Genomic DNA, 18,192 nt, shown 5'->3' on the forward strand with positions numbered 1-18,192 from the left:
ACTCAAGAGCTTTGTAAAACTTTTAAAAAGTATAAAATGTACAAATTCTCAAGTTGGTTACATTGGTGCCGTTTCCTTTAGGGATCAGAAATTACCTATGAATGGCTGAAAGTCTTCTGTGCTTTCTTTCCCGCCAACAGGTTACGTGGGATGCTGAGGAAAGGTCCTCAGTGTTGGGCAGGTCCTGGCAGGTTGCAGCTTGCATGCTCAGGGGCCGAAATGGTTCCAGGAGGGGCCAAGAGGTGTGGGCAGCGCTGAGGGGAGGCAATACACAGGCAGGAAGGTGTTAAGGAACCCAGTAAGGACTGGAACTGTGGGATCGGGCCCCTGACAGAAGCCAGGGAAATCTGACCTCTGAGACCCCCACTGGTGCCTCCCAGTGACCAAACTCAACCCGAAATCTGAGGCAAAAGGAGCCCACTTAACTTGGCCTATAAAGGTCAGACTCGGCCAGGCACGGTGTCTCACACCTGTAATCCCAGCACTTTGGGAGGCCGAGGTGAGTGCATCACATGACGCCAGGGGTTAAAGACCAATCTGACCAACATGGCCAGACCCCATCTCTACTAAAAATACAAAAAGTAGCTGGGCATGATGGCCGCATGCCTATAGTCCCAGCTACTTGAGAGGCTGAGGCAAGAGAATTGCTTGAACATGGGATGTAGAGTTGGAGTGAGCTGAGATCATACCACTGCATTCCAGCCTGGGCGACAGATAGAAACTCGGTCTCAAAAAACTAAACAAAAGGCCAGACTCTCCAGACACAGGACAATTAGGAGAAGGGTAGAGAGTGAGTTGGAGGGGCAAATGAGAACATCAGATCATCCTCCATCTGGACTTTGTGACAGAGAAACATGAGTGTTACGTCTATACAGTCACATGTTGCCTAATGACATCTGTCAACAGCGGACTGCATATACCGCACTGCTCCCATCAGATCATAATGGAGCTAAAAAATTCCTGTTGCCTAGTGACATCATAGCCATCTTAACATCATGTGCAACACATTACTCGTGTTTGGTGATGTTGGTGTCAACAAACCTACTGCACTGCCATTTGTATAAAACTATAGTGCAATTATGTACAGTACATAATACTTGATAAAAAATGGCTGTTACTAGTGTATGTATTTATCATACTATCATTATTTTAGTGTATTCCTTCTACTTATGTTTTTTTTTTTTAAGTTAACTGTAAAACAGCCTCAGGCAGGTCCTTCAGGAGGTATTTCAGAAGGCATTATTATCCCAGGAGATGACAGCTCCGTGTGTGTTAATGCCCCTGAAGACCTTCCAGTGGGACAAGGTAAGAAGGTAGAAGACAGTGATATTGATGATCCTGACTCTATGTAGGCCTAGGCTAAGGTGTGTGTTTGTGTTTTAGTTTTTAACAAAACAATTTTAAAACTTAAATTATTTTTAAAATAGAAAACTGCTTATAGAATAAGAATATAAAGAAAAATATTTTCATACAGCTGTACAAGGTGTTTGTGTTTCCAACTATGTGTTATTATAAAAGAGTCCAAAAGTTAAGAGCCAGGCACAGTAAGTCCCAGATACTCTGGAAGCTGAGACGGGAAGGTTGCTTGAGCCCAGGAGTTCGAGGTTGTTGTGTGCTGTGATCATGGCTGTGAATAACCACTGTATTCCAGCCTGGACAATATAGCAAGACCCCATCTCTTTAAAAATAGAGATAGTTAAAAAAAATTTAATATTTGTAAAGTAAAAAAGTTCCAGTAAGCTAAGTTTAATTTATTATTGAAGACAGAAAAATATTTTTTATAAATTTAGTGTAGTCTAAGTATACCATGTTTATGAACTAAGTGTACACAGTAGTGTACTAGAATGTCCCAGGCCTTCACATTCTTTGACCACTCACTCACTGACTCACCCAGAGCTACTTCCATTTCTGGAAACTGTAATCATGATGAATACCCTATACAGGGGCACCATTTTTTTCTCTTATATTTTTACTGTACCTTTTCTATGTTAAGAGAGAGAAGTACTCACCATTGTGTTACAGTTGTCTACAGGATTCAGTGTAGTATCATGTATACACATTTGTAGACTAGGAGCAATAGACTCTACTATATAGCCTTTGTGTGTTGAAGGCTATACCATCTAGGGTTGTGTAAGCGCACTCTAAAGTTGCTCGGAAGACAAAGTCACCTGACGATGATAGGCTACTCAGAAGATATCTGTGGTTTTTTGTTTGTTTATTTTTTTTTGAGACAGAGTCTCACTCTGTCGCCCAGGCTGGAGTGCAGTGGCGCGATCTCGGCTCACTGCAAACTCCGCCTCCCGGGTTCACGCCTTTTTCCTGCCTCAGCCTCCCGAGTAGCTGGGACTACAGGTGCCCGCCACCACGCCCGGCTAATTTTTTTTTTTTTTTTTTTTTTTTGTATTTTTAGTAGAGACGGGGTTTCACCGTGTTAGCCAGGATGATCTCGATCTCCTTACCTCATGATCCTCCCGCCTCGGCCTCCCAAAGTGCTGGGATTACAGACGTGAGCCACCGTGCCCGGCCATCTGTGTTGTTAAGCAAAGCATGACCGTAACTGCGGGTATAGAGAGGAAGGCCTAGTGCAAGGACCAGTGGTCACTGATTCTGACATTCAGATTCCAACCTTTGGTTTGTTTGTTTGTTTTTTGGTTTTTGGGTTTTTTTGAGGGGGGGTGCGGTTTGAGACAGAGTTTTGCTCTTATTGCCTAAGCTGGAGTGCAATGGCGAGATCTCGGCTCAGTGCACCTTCCGCCTCCCAGGTTCAAGCGACGCTCCTGCCTCAGCCTCCTGAGTAGCTGGGATTATAGGCACATGCCACCACGCCCGGCTAAATTTTTGTATTTTTAGTAGAAACGGGGTTTCACAATGTTAGCCAGGCTGGTCTCAAACTCCTGACCTCAAGTGATCTGCCCGCCTCGGCCTCCCAAAGTGCTGGGATTACAGGCATGAGTCACCACACCCAGCAAAATTAGCCAGCAGTGATGGTGTGTGCCACCATGTTGGCCAGGCTGGTCTCGAACTCTTTACCTCAGATGATCCGCCCGCCTTGGCCTCCCAGAGTGAGCCACAGGCATGAACCAAGACCCCACCCTTTGATAGGAGGAATGTTGAGTAGTTGTAACCATTTTTAATCTACCACACCAAGAAACTTAAAAACTGAACTTAATAGCTTCAAGCCCTAAAGTCATAGGACAAACCCATTTTTGTGACCCCATTCTTTCAAGGATCATTTATCTTTCTCCCTACTCTCCCCATTCTCACTCCAACCCCTGCCCCACTCATGGTTCACTTCTGTAACCCCAAATTTTGCACCACCCAAAACTCCTCTAAGAGCGTAGTCGATGCCACTGTGATTTTCTGCTTTCCCGGGTAGCAGGGCCCTGCTGCTACGCCTCCAGATGATGCATTTATTCATGGTGGCAGGTGTATTCGATGAAACTAAAGAGATTGGAAAATTATGTAAAGTGTTTGAGAATGTGCATGCTTGTGCTTGCATTCAGTGGGTCCGTTTTAAAAAGTCCCTGAACCCTGAAGCCAAGACAAAGTTTGACATCTCTGAGGCCGTACGTTTAAATATTTGCGATTCTGAAGCGCCTGATTCAGCGTGTTTTTCCCCCTTCTCATCCCCTTCCCAGTTATGTCTTCCATGTGCAGGCGTTTTCCTATTCATTTCCCTCATGATTGAAATGGTGACAGTTACATCTGCATTATAATCTTTCATCCTGAGTCTTTTACAGATATTATCCAGAGATAAGCCATGCTCTGTTTCTTTTACAGGTGGAGAAATTAAAATATGCATAAATTAGCCTGAAAAAAAGGTACCAGAAAACCCAGAGCGATCTGACATCACTTCATCTTGCTTCATTTTGCTTCATTTTTGCTCCCTCATCCCTCATACAGGGTTTTCTAACAGCAGTCCTCTTGACCTTTGGGGAAGGATGGGTCTTTGTTTTGGGGGCTGTCTTGTGCATTGCGGGATGTTTAGCAGCATCCCTGGCCTCTACTCACAGATGCCAGTAGCATCCGCCTGCCCCCCACCCTAGACCCACCAAGGAGTGACATCCAAGACTGCCTCCAGGCATGGCAGATTTCCTGAGGGTTGGAGGATAGGGAGGTGAATTGTCCCTGGTTGAGAAGTACTGCCTTCCGGTAGAGCATGTGAAGCTCCTGGGCATCAGGGACTGTGAATTACTGGTCTGAGGGATGGAGGGCCTAGGGCACAGAGTGTATCTTAAAAATCTTTTGAGTGTTTCTGATGTACCGCCAGGGTTAAGAATCTGTTCCAGGCGGGGCACAATGGCTTATGCCTGTAATTCCAGCACTTTGGGAGGCCGGGGTGAGTGGATCACTTGAGGTCAGGAGTTTGAGACCAGTCTGACCAACATGGTGAAACCCCAGCTCTACTAAAAATACAAAAATTACCTGGACATAGTGGTGGGTGCTTGTTATCCTAGCTACTCAGGAGGCTGAGGCAGGAGAATCACTTGAACCCAGGAGGCGGAGGTTGCAGTGAGCTGAGATCGCACCACTTCATTCCAGCCTGGGTGACAAAGTGAGACTGTGTCTCAGAAAACAGCAAAACCAATCTGTTCCAGAATTCAAATCCCAATTCTCTAAGCCTGAGTTTCCTGATCTGTGATACTAAAATGATAATATTGTACCTGTCTCATACAACTGTGAGCCTGAAATCTGGTAATATTAAGCACAGTGCCTGGAATGTCATCATTGGCTCACTACATACTAGCTTTCGTGATGCTTCTCATTCCTCTCTTTCATCTTCCCTCCTCTTTCTTCTTGGAAGCAGGTATAAGAGCAGAGGCTGGGACTGTAGCACCCATCTGGGTTGGGAATTTGCATTTTGAGTGTGGGGGTAGGGTATATAGGGGAGATGAGAGCAGAGTGGGGTGATGGTTCAGATGAACCCTGGTGGGGACCGGCATGGAGCCTGACAGTCAAGGGCAAAGGGACCCTCCATAGAGGAAGAGGAGTGGTAGAGTGATATGAGGCTCTGAGAGTCGTATTCATATGGCAAGCCCATTATTGTAGGATTTCTGAGAAAATTAGATTCTATATGAAGCCAAAGTCCAGTTTCTCATACTGGGAATAGGTGTCCAAGGTGGGGTGAAGGTCATTGGGGTTAAATGGGTCATGGATGTGGATTTCAGGCTGTGGGATGGTTCATCCCTGATGGCCGAACCTCCCGTGCTGATGTAAGAAAGTGGGGTGATGAAGGAGGCCTGGAAACCAGAGGACATTGTCACGTTGCCCTGTATGGGAGGGGCCCAGATATCAAAACTGCATTTTGACATGGCTGGTTGGGATAACGAGGTGTCTGGAAGCCCATGTCATGGGAGCAAGAGCTGTGAGGAGTTCTGGAAAAGAAAAGGCATCTCTCAGGTGCCCTCCTTTAATGGATGTATTGAGTACTGGAGGAAACGTCATCGTTCTACAATACGCCCAGGACAGAATGCAACTGGAGTGGGTGTTAAGAGGCAGGTTTCCGTTCAAGGAAGGCTGTGCTTCAGTAGAAAGGACAAAATCCAGAAGTGTGAACTCTCCATTCTTTCGGAGGCTGGATGATGATGTCTTGTCCGGGATGCCCTAGGATGGTGCTTTCTGATCTTTTTCAAGTTGTGCTACACATAGAAAATGATGACGGGTGTGGTGCCGGAGGAAAATAGAAAAGTTGCTTGAGGATGCCAGCCCTGCCCAGTAACTCAGAGGGCGTAAACAGATGAGTATATTTGTCACCTGTAATTCAGTCATGGCACACTGAGGTGCCTCGGCACTCCATTTGGGAAGCCCGGCTCTGGAGGTCCTTTTTTGGCGTCATTGGAACTCAGTGTGGTGGGCAGCGTATTCCCTCACTCCCTAGCACCATCCTGCAAGACACGTGCCGTGACGCTTAAGTGGCAATGAGTTAGCGGACCCTGCTGCTCTCCCAGGGTCACCCTGGGTTCAAGGATTCATGTCTGAGGCCCATGCTCCTGGCTACTTAGTTGAGATGACCCCTTGGGTTCCCTTCAGTTCTGCCAGTCTTCCGTTCTTTGAACTGTATCCCAGATGGGGTGCAGGGGTGTTCATGTGTCCCCTTTGTCCCTTTTATTAGGTTGACTCTAACCCAACACATCTTGTGGGAACATTTCACAAACTCTCCGAGCCATAACTTCTTAGTGTGAGATCCCCGATTGTTGGTTCATACTTTCAGGACGTATTTCTTTCCTCTCTGTCTAACCAGTTGTCATTGTCACTCAGCTTGGGGACAGGAGACTCACTGTTTGCCTAGTTGAGCCAATCACCATCTCTCTTGTCCCCAAAATGTAATTGGAAGGAGACTTAATGGTTTCCAAATGATAATAGCTCCATAAACCGATTAAAAGGGCCTTAATAAAACCGTCTTGAGTTATTTTCCACAGCTGCAGACGGTGTCCTTTGTTTTCTAATGATGCCAAAAAGAAATCAGGGCAATGTTTCTTTCTAGTGTGATCTGAAGCACCAGGAAGGCCTCCTTCCGTCTGTCTGGCTGCTCACCCTGTCCTCTTTTCTTCCCAGACAATCCACGTTGCTATTGTCTGCGCCGGATACAATGCCAGCCGGGATGTCGTCACCCTGGTCAAATCCGTCCTGTTCCATAGGTAAGAAGAACTTCTGTGCTGTGTGGGCAGAGGTCTGTCACTGCCTGCCTGTGGATTTCCTTGGGGAAGGGTTAAATAACAGCAAAATTTCTCATCAATCATTCTAGCTGCCATAAAAGTGTAATTTTTGTCTGAAACCCTGAGGAGATGATTGTGTTAACAATGTTTAATGACAGCGATTAGGTGCTGTCTTGCCATGTTTAGAATTGTAACTCTCAGACCTAATGCAATCTTAAAGGATGCCTCAAATCTGATGCTTCAGTCTCTCTGTCGGCTTCCCCTGCCTGGCGTTTACCAGACCTCAGTTGTTACACATCCTTGTCAGTAGGTTGTGTTATGGATTGAGTTATGTCCACCGCAATTCTTATGTTGAGGCCCTCATCCCTGGTACCTGAGAATACGACTGTATTTGGAGATAGGGTATTTAATTAGATTAAAATGGGGTCATTAGAGTAGGCCCTAATGTAATGTGACAGGTGTCCTTTAAAAAAAAAAAAAAGGAGATTAGGATACAGACATGTGCCAAACACAGACCATGTGAACATACATGGAGAAGGAGGCCATCTGCAAGTCAAGAGAGCGGCCTCAAAAGATGTTGGACTTCTAGCCACATAGATGGTGGGAAAATAAATTTCTCTTGTTTTATCCACCTAGTCTGTGGTGTTCCACTGACTTCCTCTATTCTGACGTGGGCTGTCCCACTACTGGGCATTTCTGACTAGAAAAGTCCTGCCTTACATTAAAGTTTCCCAACCTGTGGATGATCCCCATTGACTGATGGATCCCCCATGGGAACCATCTTCTTAAGGATTGGTGGTTCTTCTACCTGGAAGTGATAATGCCTCTGGATGCTCATCACTTCTCCTTGTGACACTTCCAGCACTGGCTTCTGCTTTCTCAGGGAACTTTTCTTCTGTTCCTCACTATTTTGATTGGCATCTACACATACCCAGGGTCCTATCCAGAATGGCGTTCACGGTTCCAGCCAGTGGCCTTGGCTCTGCTTTAAAACTCTTGCGAAAGGTTTGGATGAAGCTTATCCACAGCTGTAGCCAACCGCATGGAAACCTATTGGGTGGATGAGGCAGGATCCAGGAGGCTCTCCATGGTAGGAATAGTGGTGAAAAGTTTTCAGAGGTCAACTGAACAGAGATCCATGTAAAATGCTGCACCTGAATCTGTCAATCGCATAAACAAAGATGGGAGCCATGGTGGGCTTCCCAGACCTACCAACCCTGCAAGGAACTGGGATTTCATCATTGATTCCACCTTCTCTCTGTCTTCCAACAAGCCCATCTGCAGTCAGTGCTTTGCGATTCTCCCTCTGAGATAGTTTTCACTTTCTCCCCCTTTCTCTCCATCCCCACGGCAACTGGTGTCGTTCAGGGCCACCTGTCCTCTCACCTTCATGTGTCCTTCCTGCCTCCCCAGTTTCTACTCTTCAGATCATCTGCTGTGATTCCAGAATGACATTTCAAACAGGCACATCTGATTTCTCAAAACCTTTTAGCGGCTTCTCCTTGTCAAGGGGTGAAAATCAAACCTCTTTACCATGGCACAAAGACCAGGTTGGTCTCTGTGGTGCTTTCTGTCTCCTCTTTTTGCTTTGACTTCAGACTCCAGCAGCTCTGAACTGCTTGTAGCTCCCCAGCTCCCGCATAGCGTGTCCGGCCTGTTGTGTCTCGTTGTGCTGCTCCGTCTACCCATTTCTCCCTCCTTCTGCATTTCCTTCCACCCTCACATTGGCAAACTGCCTCTTAGCCTTTCAGACTTTACATAAGCATCTTTTCTAACAGGAAGCCAACCTTCTGCCTGGGTTGGGGTTTCTCATCTATCAGCCCATAATACCCTATGCATCTTTCCATCATTAGATTTATTACATTATGTTTTATATATGTATTCATTATAGGTCTGCTGTAGCAGAATGTGGGCTTTCTGGAAGGCAGAACCCATGCCATCATTTTCTGTGTCTCTAGTATCTTAGCAAAGTACCTGACACATATTACATGCTCAATAAATGTTAACTTATTTGACAAGTCAATCTGGGGGAGTTCATTAATAAAGAACATGAAGATATTTATTATTCAATCAGTTAACTAATATATCCAGCCCAGACTTAGTTCAGTTCCACATTCATGACACTATATAGCTGAGTGATTTTCAGCAGGTCATTTTAACTTTATTTTTATTTATTTATTTTTCTGAGACGGAGTTTCGCTCTTGTCGTCAAGGCTGGAGTGCGATGGTGCCATCTTGGCTCACTGTAACCTCTGCCTCCTGGATTTCAGTGATTCTCCTGCCTCAGCCTCCCCAAGTAGCTGGCTTTATAGGCGGCCGCCACCACACCCAGCTAATTTTTGTATTTTTAGTGGAGACAGGATTTCTCCATGTTGGCCAGGCTGGTCCCGAACTCCTGACCTCAGGTGATCCACCCACTTTGGCCTCCCAAAGTGCTGGGATTACAGGTGTGAGCCACTGCCCCCAGCCATTTTAACTCTTTAGACTTCAGTTGTTTTAATCAGTTAACTTTTGCTGCGTGTCAGTTCACCCTAAAATGTATTGGTCTAAAACATTTTCATATTAGTTCGGTTGTTTCTACTGGACTCACCAGTGCGGTTCTTTTGCTGGGCCCGTTACGTGCCTGCAGCAAGCTGGCAAGTTAGCAAGCGTCAAATTCACTGCCCAGCCTGAATGAGGAAGTGGATAGGAGAAGTAAGCAATCAACGAATAGATAACAGTTCACTATAGAGGCTGTCAGTTCTTCGTCATAGCGCTGTCCAGTTGGAGTTATGATTTCAGTTGTATATTTGAGGAGGAAATGGGAACACCAGATAAAGAATGACCAAATGGGGCTTGACCTACTGTCTTCTGAACTGAGGTGAGATGCCCTTTCCCCATTGTTATTGTTTCTCTGCAGTTTTGAAGGCTCCTTTCAGTACTACGGCCTTCATCTTGTGGCTTAAAACCAGGCATTTGAAAAACAGTAAGCATTGAAGTAGATGAGTGGTCTTCAGCCTTTTATGTATTTACTACTTGTTGCCATGATGTATCAGGTCCCTCCCTGATTAACAACAACAACAAAGCCCACTTTCTACGAAAGGGCCTTTGCATGATTATAGGTATTCAATTACGCTATTTCTCAATTATGGCAAAGTTAAAGATCATAAAAACCTCTGATGTTGTGTATAAATTTTATTCCTGTTGCTTTAGCTGCAAATCAAATAATCTAATAGTTGTTGAAATTGTAAGAATCCTGTTGGGTATAAACTTTTACTCCTACAGTAACAGTGCAGCACAAAGATGTTAAATTTAAAAATAGCAGTAGTAGTATTATTAACTGCTGATGGCATGTCATACTTTTAAGGCGGCGTGGGGACTTGAGAAGAAAGCAAATCCTTAGTATGTGCTATGAAAATTCTGCATCCCATTTGTTATGCTGAGCCCCTGTCTACTCCAGTGGGCATGGCACCAGGTTCAAGAGGCCAAAGAAGAGACCCAGGGCCAGCAAATCAGACATTGGGTTTAACTGGGGGCTTACATATGTGGGAAGAGATTCCAGTGGCAGTGGGCTGGACAGATCTGCCTTATGTACAGCCCAGTGGCAACAGGCTGGTCAGGAGAACCCCAGGACGCAGTGGCAGCAGGCTGGGCAGGAAAACTGCAACTACTTATGAAAGGCACGCAGTTTATATAACATTTTCACTTAGTACCTGTATTAGTCCATTTTCATACTAGTATAAAGAACTGCTTGAGACTGGGTAATTTATAAAGGAAAGGGGTTTAATTGACTCACAGCTTAGCATGGCTGGGGAAGCCTCAGGCAACCTACAATCATGGCAGAAGGTGAAGGGGAAGCGAGGCATCTTCTTCACAAGACGGCAGGAAGACGAAGTGCTGAGTGAAGGGGGAGGATCCCCCTAGAAAGCCATCAGATCTGGTGAGAACTCACTCACTCACTATCATGAGAACAGCCTGGGGGAAACCACCCCCATAATTCAGTAACCTCCAACTGGTCTCTCCCTTGACACGTGGCGATTATAGGGATTATAGGGATTACAATTCAAGACGAGATTTGGGTGGGGACACAAAGCCTACCCATACCAGCACCCTTTCCCTAACAACCTCCAGTGGGGGTGGCACCAGGAGGTTGCCAAGTAGCACCACTTCAATCACCCCAAAACTCAGGGCCTCAGTTCCCCGTATGGCCTGTGTTCTGTGGGACAGTTTGGGAGCTCCGAAGGTTCTTATAGACAAGGAATGAATCTCCAGGTTGGCCTCTCCTGGATTCTCCAGTTCAGAATGCACATTCAGGTGCATCTGTCATACAGGGTCATTCTCAGGGTATGCTTAAGTTGTTGCTGTCAGGTGCATTTACCATACACCATTTTAATGACTACTGACCACCTTGGACCAAATTACCATGGAAGTTCCTGTCATCCCTGAAATTATACAAATGGGAATGATTCTGTGAATTGATATGTGGGTGATGAGTTGAGATACAAGACAAAAGGACTTTTGAAAGACTTTCGGCTCAGAAAGTCCAGCTATAAATAGCTTCATTGCTTCCCAAGCACATTATGGGGATTAACTAATACATGGTTATAAAATACATTGACAAATGAAGTACCTTACTAATGTTAATAATAATATAATAATAGTGGTGCAGGATGCTTCTTTTGGCTTTCACTGTTAATTACAGTAATTAAATTTATTTTCCAGACAAGATTTTTAGCAAATTTTCATTTAAGGCTTGCTTTGTTACATCAAATCAATTTTACTTCTGCCATATGCTTGATGACATCTTTTAAAAGATAGTAAAAAAGGAATAAAGGCACACTCGCACACTAATGCCAACACTGACAATTGCTGTGACCTGTTGGAGAGAAATTCATACAATGTGGGAAGACCTTGACCCAGTATGCCCACCTTAGGGACTCTCCCTTAAAAAGATAACCTTACCAATAGAAAAGCCTTTTATAAAATATTGCTTTGTAATTATAAAATTGGATAATACTTAAGAACAGAATAAAAAATGGAACACTTTTATAGTAAACCATGTACTCAGTTTTGAAAAGTATGGCATACCATGAAGCAATGCTTATATAAAATAAGGGAAAATATAATTTAAAATGGGATGCATAGTATATATTTCAATATATAAACACATGCATATATGTGACAGTACACATATACAGGGTCAAAATACAGACTAGCAGAAAATACATAAGAAATAGAACTTTTGCACGTTGTGTTTGGGTGGTAGAAATAAAGGTAATCTTGTTTTTTTTTTTTAGACAGAGTCTTGTCCTGTCATCCAGGCTGGAGTGCAGTGGCCTGATCCTGACGCAATCTCGGCTCACTGAAACCTCCACCTTCTGGGTTCAACCGATTCTTCTGCCTCAGCCTCTTAAGTAGCTGGGACTATAGGCATGCGCCACCACGCCCGGCTAATTTTTTTTGTGTTTGTTTAGTGGAGATGGGGTTTTACCATGTTAGCCTGGCTGGTCTGAAACTCCTGACCTCAGATGATCCACCTGCATCGGCTTCCCAAAGAGCTGGGTGAGGTTACAGGTGTGAGCCACCGTGCCTGGGCATAATCGTGTTTTTGTTTTCAGTGTTAAATATATTTTTGGTTGTGTCACCATAGAACCTCTATAGTGAAGAAGAAAGGTGGATGAGAAAAATATGTACAAATTATAAAGGACAAAGGTTTGTTCGTTACCCAGTAGAAAATGGCACAATATATGTCTGTATCACCTAGACGGCAGGATATTCAGAGGAAAATTGGGGGGCATGCCTGTGACTCCAATACCAATTGCAAATAAACTGGGAAATATTGCTGGTCTTCAAAGAAACTAAACTCTTAGGGAGCAGGGAGAAGAAATATTTATTTAGCAACTAAGTGTTTACCTCCTGGGCAGGAAGGTGGATCAGGTTGTAAAAATTTAATATTTGTTTGCTAGCATGATCTACTTACTCTCACACTCTACAGCCCTGTTGGCAGGATGAAGCTGGGTTATTTGCCTTACTTTGCATAGCAAGTAGTTGTTTTTGGTTTTGTTTTTCTAAACCTCACTTGTGCCCCTGAAGGACATGGTGAATAAAAGAGCATATTCATGACCAGTATCTGCTTTTAATTGTCTTTTCCCTTATTCAGGCTCAAATTCATTGTAGAACTGTCTAAGTTGTGCATAGAATTTGAATAAAACAAAGAAGCAGGCCTACGTTCTGGTTCTGCTCCTACCAGGACTAAGCTGGGTGACGCTAAGCAAGTGACTCTACATCTGGGAGCTTTGACTTGTTTCTCAACCTGCCATAGAGCCCTGTTTTGAATATGGGAAGATAGGCTCTATGTAAAACTTGTCTGTATTTTATTTATTTAACAAATACAAATGTAGCTCTTGCTCTGTATCAGGGTCTGTTCCAAGTGTTTCCCAGATACTAATGCATTGATTCCTCATATGCCTTCAGGAGGTGAGCACTAGTATGATGCCCATTTTACTGAGAGTGAAACTAAGGAACAATATGCTAAGTCTCAAGGTCTCAGGGAGAAGATGGGCAGAGCCTGGTTGGAAATCAGGCAGTCTAGCTTCGGAATCTGAGCTTCTCACCACAAAGAAGTTATCATTTTTATGCTTTTTTTTTTTTTTTTTTTTTTGAGACAGAGTCTTACTCTGTCACCCAGGCTGGAATGCAGTGGCACAATCTCGGCTCACTGCAACCTCCGCCTCCCAGGTTCAAGCAATTCTCCTTCCTCAACCTCCCAAGTATCTGGGATAACAGGTGCCTGCCACCACACCTGGCTAATTTTTGTATTTTTAGTAGAGACGGAGTTTCACCATGTTGGCCAGGCTGGCCTCGAGCTCCTGACTTCCAGTGATCTGCCTGCCTTAGCCTCCCAAAGTGCTGGGATGAGAGGTGTGAGCCACTTTGCCCAGCCTCATTATTCTTACTTTTTCTTTTAATATTCATTTTGGCTGATAGTGTAGACGTTGTGATCTCCATAATCATTTTGATGCCGGATTTTTTGTTCCTTAGCTCAGCTAGGTCTGGGTTCTTGCCTCGTGACCAGGAAGAATTAGGCACACGGACACTCAAAGAATGAGCAAGATGGGAAGTTTTATTGAGTGATGAAACAGCTTTTAGTGGGAGAGGATGTGGGGGTGGTCCCCCTACCCAAAGGCAGGAGAGTTCCCAATATGGCTGAGCACAAGACTTTTTATGGGCTCAGAGTAGGAAATGCATGCTGATTAGTTTGTGACTATGCAAAAGAGGTTAAAGCGAAGACACCACACAAAGGTGGGCACGATAGTGTGGAAAACCAATTAGGAAAGGGTAGGTATGTGTAAAATAGGTGAAGGATGTGGATTAATTAGAGGAAAGCATGCCAAACAGGAAGGTGGGTTCTCAATCCAGTTCAAGCATTTACCCAGGACTGTTTCTGGCTTGAAGGTTGGATTTCACCAGGGACCTGCTCCTTTCTGTCTAGACATTTGTCTGCCTTTTGCCTCTATCAGTTCTCACCCCTTCCAGGTATGTATTTTTGAGATGTTAAGTGTAGAATCAATACAGGTTTTAAAGGCCTGGGCATTGGTACTTCCAGTAAGTCTGAAGAAAATAGCATGGGCAGGTGATATCTTTGAACAGGTAAGAGATCAATGGTACTTGGTCATACCCATAAATATTAAAACCAAAGGGAACTGCTTTTTATAGTGAAGATGTTAAGCTTCACATGGGCTATTGCATTTGAATGTCATCCCAACCTGGTGCAGTAGGTGCCATTATCCCCACAAACAGATGAGGAAACCAAGGCTCAGAGAGGTTGAATAGCTTGTTCAAGGTCACAGGTGAATCAGTCTCCAACCTGTGCTCTGCCAGCCCCTACAATCCATGCTGCTTTTACTGCATTAGAAGGTCTTTTGATTTTTCTTTTTCTTTTTTTTTTTTTTTTTTTGAGACCGAGTCTTGCAGCACTTACCCAGGCTAGAGTGCAGTGGGGCGCGATCTCGGCTCACTGCAAGTTCCACCTCCTGGGCTCACGCCATTCTCCTGCCTCAGCCTCCCGAGTAGCTGGGACTACAGGCGCCCGCCACCATGCCTGGCTAATTTTTTTGTATTTTTTAGTAGAGACGGGGTTTCACTGTGTTAGCCAGGATGGTCTCGATCTCCTGACCTCGTAATCCGCCTGCCTTGGCCTTCGAAAGGGCTGGGATTACAGGCATGAGCCACCGCGCCTGGCCTTGATTTTTCTTGAAAGTTGCTCTGTTTTTCTTTTCTGGAAAGCTTTTCTGATACGGCACCGACTTGTCCTTGAGTCTTCCCATATCATCAAAGGCACTTGGCCACTCTCAAATGAAAGACTTCCTGAAAAACCCTCATTTTGTCTGTGGTGATTTTCTGACACGAGTCCTATTAAATCTGTAAGTGCAACAGATTCACTGAGAATTCAAGTTGCTCTCACAGGCACTTTCTTTTCCTAAGATTACCATTGCATTGTAAACTGAATAATTAAAGATTATTTCAGCTCAAATGTCCTTGTATATTTTAATGAAAACAGGCCCTAGATTGCCTTGGAGGGACCGCGGCAATCCTGACAAAATAAGAAAGAGTGGCAGGAAGAAAGCAATGGTTTAATCATCTTTGCCTCTTTGTAGTACCATATTTATTGCATCTCAGCCTGGAACAAGGGAGCAGTTAAGGGAACCAGAGGCAGCAGGAGCGTTGCTCATTAAGAGTGAAGTCTGCAGGCTCTGCTGGAGAGGAAGCATACACTTGCTTCCTTCTCTGGTGTAGAATTGTGGTCTGGTCTGTCTGTGGACCACACTTGATGTCTGAAGCAATATCTGGGTGGCAGTAACCCAGGCATACTATGTGGGACCACTTTGTGTTAAGATGCGTACCCAAGCCGGCCTGTCCAGGCAGAAGCTTTTCCTAATAGGCCTCAGGCAACGCTCGCAAATATATTTATAACTGGTAGCTGGCATAAAAGACTATTTTAGATGTTATACAAATATAAAACTGAATCGCCTTGAATCATATATTGAGAAAATTATTCCTCTGAATGAGTTTTTATTATCTGCAGTTGGTGAAATTCTCTTTGGTGTAAATATGTCCTTAACATCTGTCTAACTCTTGCTAATCTCCCTTTGAACAAAAGAGAATAGGATGTAGACTCACAGGCTTTGGCTGATTTTGGAATTTTCTGGGCTCTGTCATTAACACTATTTCTTACCTTCCTGAGTTAGGAACCAAATGTGAAATGAGGCTCAGAAGTCACACATATGAAGAATGAAATAGTCTCCTTTATTGCTGTTAGTCTTGAATATAGGATGTTCTTTCAACTGTGGCCACAAATAGGGCTCTCACTTATGTCTCCATGAATTGGACTTACGTCCCGGTCAGAGGCCAACCTGGACAATTGCAGGGTTTCCCATGTGGGCACACCATTTACTGCTTAGCACATCCCCCTAGGGAAGGAAGCCCAGAAACAGAAGCCGAGCAGACCTCCTTCCCTCTCCCAAATACGCAGGTCAGACCCACATTCCAATATTTACTTATTCCTGTGAGATGAATAAGTAAATAAGATAAAATGTGCTCTTTAAAAGTTTACAATTTAGTGGTTGTTTAGTAAATTCACAGAATTGTGCAACTATCCTCAGTATTTAATATCAGAGCATTTTTATAACCTTAAAAAGAAATCCCCAGCCCCAATACTACTCATTTCCTCCTCTTCCCATCTCATGCCAACCACTAATCTGCTGTCTGTCTTTTTGGATTTGCCTGTTCTGGACATTTCATGGAAGTGAAATCATACAATATTTAGTCTTTTGGACTGGCTTTTTTCATTTGGCAGAATGTTGTCAAAGTTTATCCCTGATGTAGCATGTATCAGTTCTTCAGTTATTTCAATTATCCAGAAATAGTCCATTGTATGGATATACCCCATTGCATTATCCATTTATCAACTGATGGCCATTTCAGTGCCCCCCCACCACCCCCCGCCTTTTGTTTATTTTATTTTATTTGAGACAGAGTCTTGCTTTGTTGCCCAGGCTGGAGCGCAATGGCGCGATCTCGGCTCACTGCAACCTCTGCTTCTTGGGTTCAAGCAGTCTTCCTGCCTCAGTCTCCCAAGTAGCTTGGATTATAGGTGCCCACCACTATGCCCAGCTAATTTTTTTTTTTTTTTTTTTTTAATTTTTGGGAGAGACAGGGTTTTGCCATGTTGGCCAGCCTGGTCTTGAACTCCTGACCTCAGGTGATCCACCCGCCTCCGCCTCCCAGAATGCTGGGATTACAGGCATGAGCCACAGTGCCCGGCCATCCACTTCTTGACTATTATGAACAATTTTGCTAAGAATGTTCTGTATAAGCTTTTGTGTTGACATCTGTTTTCATATTTTTATAGATATTTTTATTTTTATGCTTCACTTTTTGAGAAATTGCCAAACTGTTTCTCCAAGCAGCTGCTTCATTTTACAGTTCCACCGGTAACCATTGAGGGTTCCAATATCTCCAAATTCTTAATCACCGTTTGTTATATATCTTTTTTATTTTTGCCATTCTAGTGGGTAAGTAGCTTATTGTGGTTTTGATTTGCTTTTTCCTAATGATTAATGATGTTGAGTGTCTTTTCGTGTGCTTGTTGGCCATTTGTATATCTTCTTTGAGAAAAGGTTATTTAAATCCTTTGCTCAATTTTTATTGGCTTACTTGTCCTTTTATTGTTTGAGCTGTACAGTATCTTTATATATTGTGGATACAAGTTGCTTATCAAATATGTGCTTGAAAATATTATCTCCCACTCTGGTAGTTCTTTTTCACTTTCTTGATCATGTCCTGTGAAGCACAAAATTTCTTCCTCTTTTTTTTTGTCTTAACACTAATTTATTTCATATGGTTTCGAAGTTGGGGAAGTCTGAGATCAGGGTGCTGGTCTGAGATCAGATTCTGGTAGGGACGGACCCCCTTCCTGGTTTGCAGATGGCCACCTTCTTGCTGTGTCTTCACATGGCAGACAGCAGAAAGAGAGAAAGCGTTTTTTAAAAATTGTTTCAGTGAAATCTGTTTTTTTTCTTTCATGGTTTGCGCTTCAGGTATCATCTCTAAGAAACAATTACCTAACCCAATGTTAAAAGATTTGCTCCTACATTTTTTTCTAAGTGCCTCTGTACCTAACTTCTAGGTAATTGTGTCAGGCTGTGGGCATTTGAATCTCTTTGGCACTTGTGTCAATCTGAGGGCATTTGGATCTTTTTGGTAATTATTCATGTGTTTATTTATTCATTCTTTCCTTAAACAATCACTGAGTGTTTCTACCTGTAAGGGGCTGTAAAAAAGAAAAAATCTAGGGATAAGATTATTAACAAAATAAGGCACCCATGCTCTAAGATTCCATCTAGCAGGGAACAAAGAAGTAAATAGTAGATTATTTCAAAGACCTGAACTAAGCTTTGAGCACAGACTCAGTTGGAGCCACTAAGAAGGGCATCTGACGCCATGAAAGGGCCTCCTCAGAGCCTTGGTGTCTAACTTGAGAACAGAAGGCCAGACG

The 18,192-nt window shown here is 43.8% G+C and overlaps 1 protein-coding gene across 6 annotated transcripts in view; it reads left to right on the top strand.

The window, feature by feature from the left end:
* Positions 1-18,192, top strand: part of LARGE1 (LARGE xylosyl- and glucuronyltransferase 1) — a 631,116-nt gene that overhangs the window by 288,616 nt on the left and 324,308 nt on the right. For all 6 annotated transcript variants that reach the window (XM_025399702.1, XM_025399703.1, XM_025399705.1 and 3 more), the window contains one exon: positions 6,556-6,638. In XM_025399702.1, the coding sequence (XP_025255487.1) occupies positions 6,556-6,638 (83 nt within the window). The remainder of the gene's footprint in view (positions 1-6,555; positions 6,639-18,192) is intronic.

This window comes from Theropithecus gelada, chromosome 10 (genome assembly GCF_003255815.1).
Source record: "Theropithecus gelada isolate Dixy chromosome 10, Tgel_1.0, whole genome shotgun sequence".
Classification (NCBI taxonomy): Eukaryota; Metazoa; Chordata; class Mammalia; order Primates; family Cercopithecidae; genus Theropithecus; species Theropithecus gelada.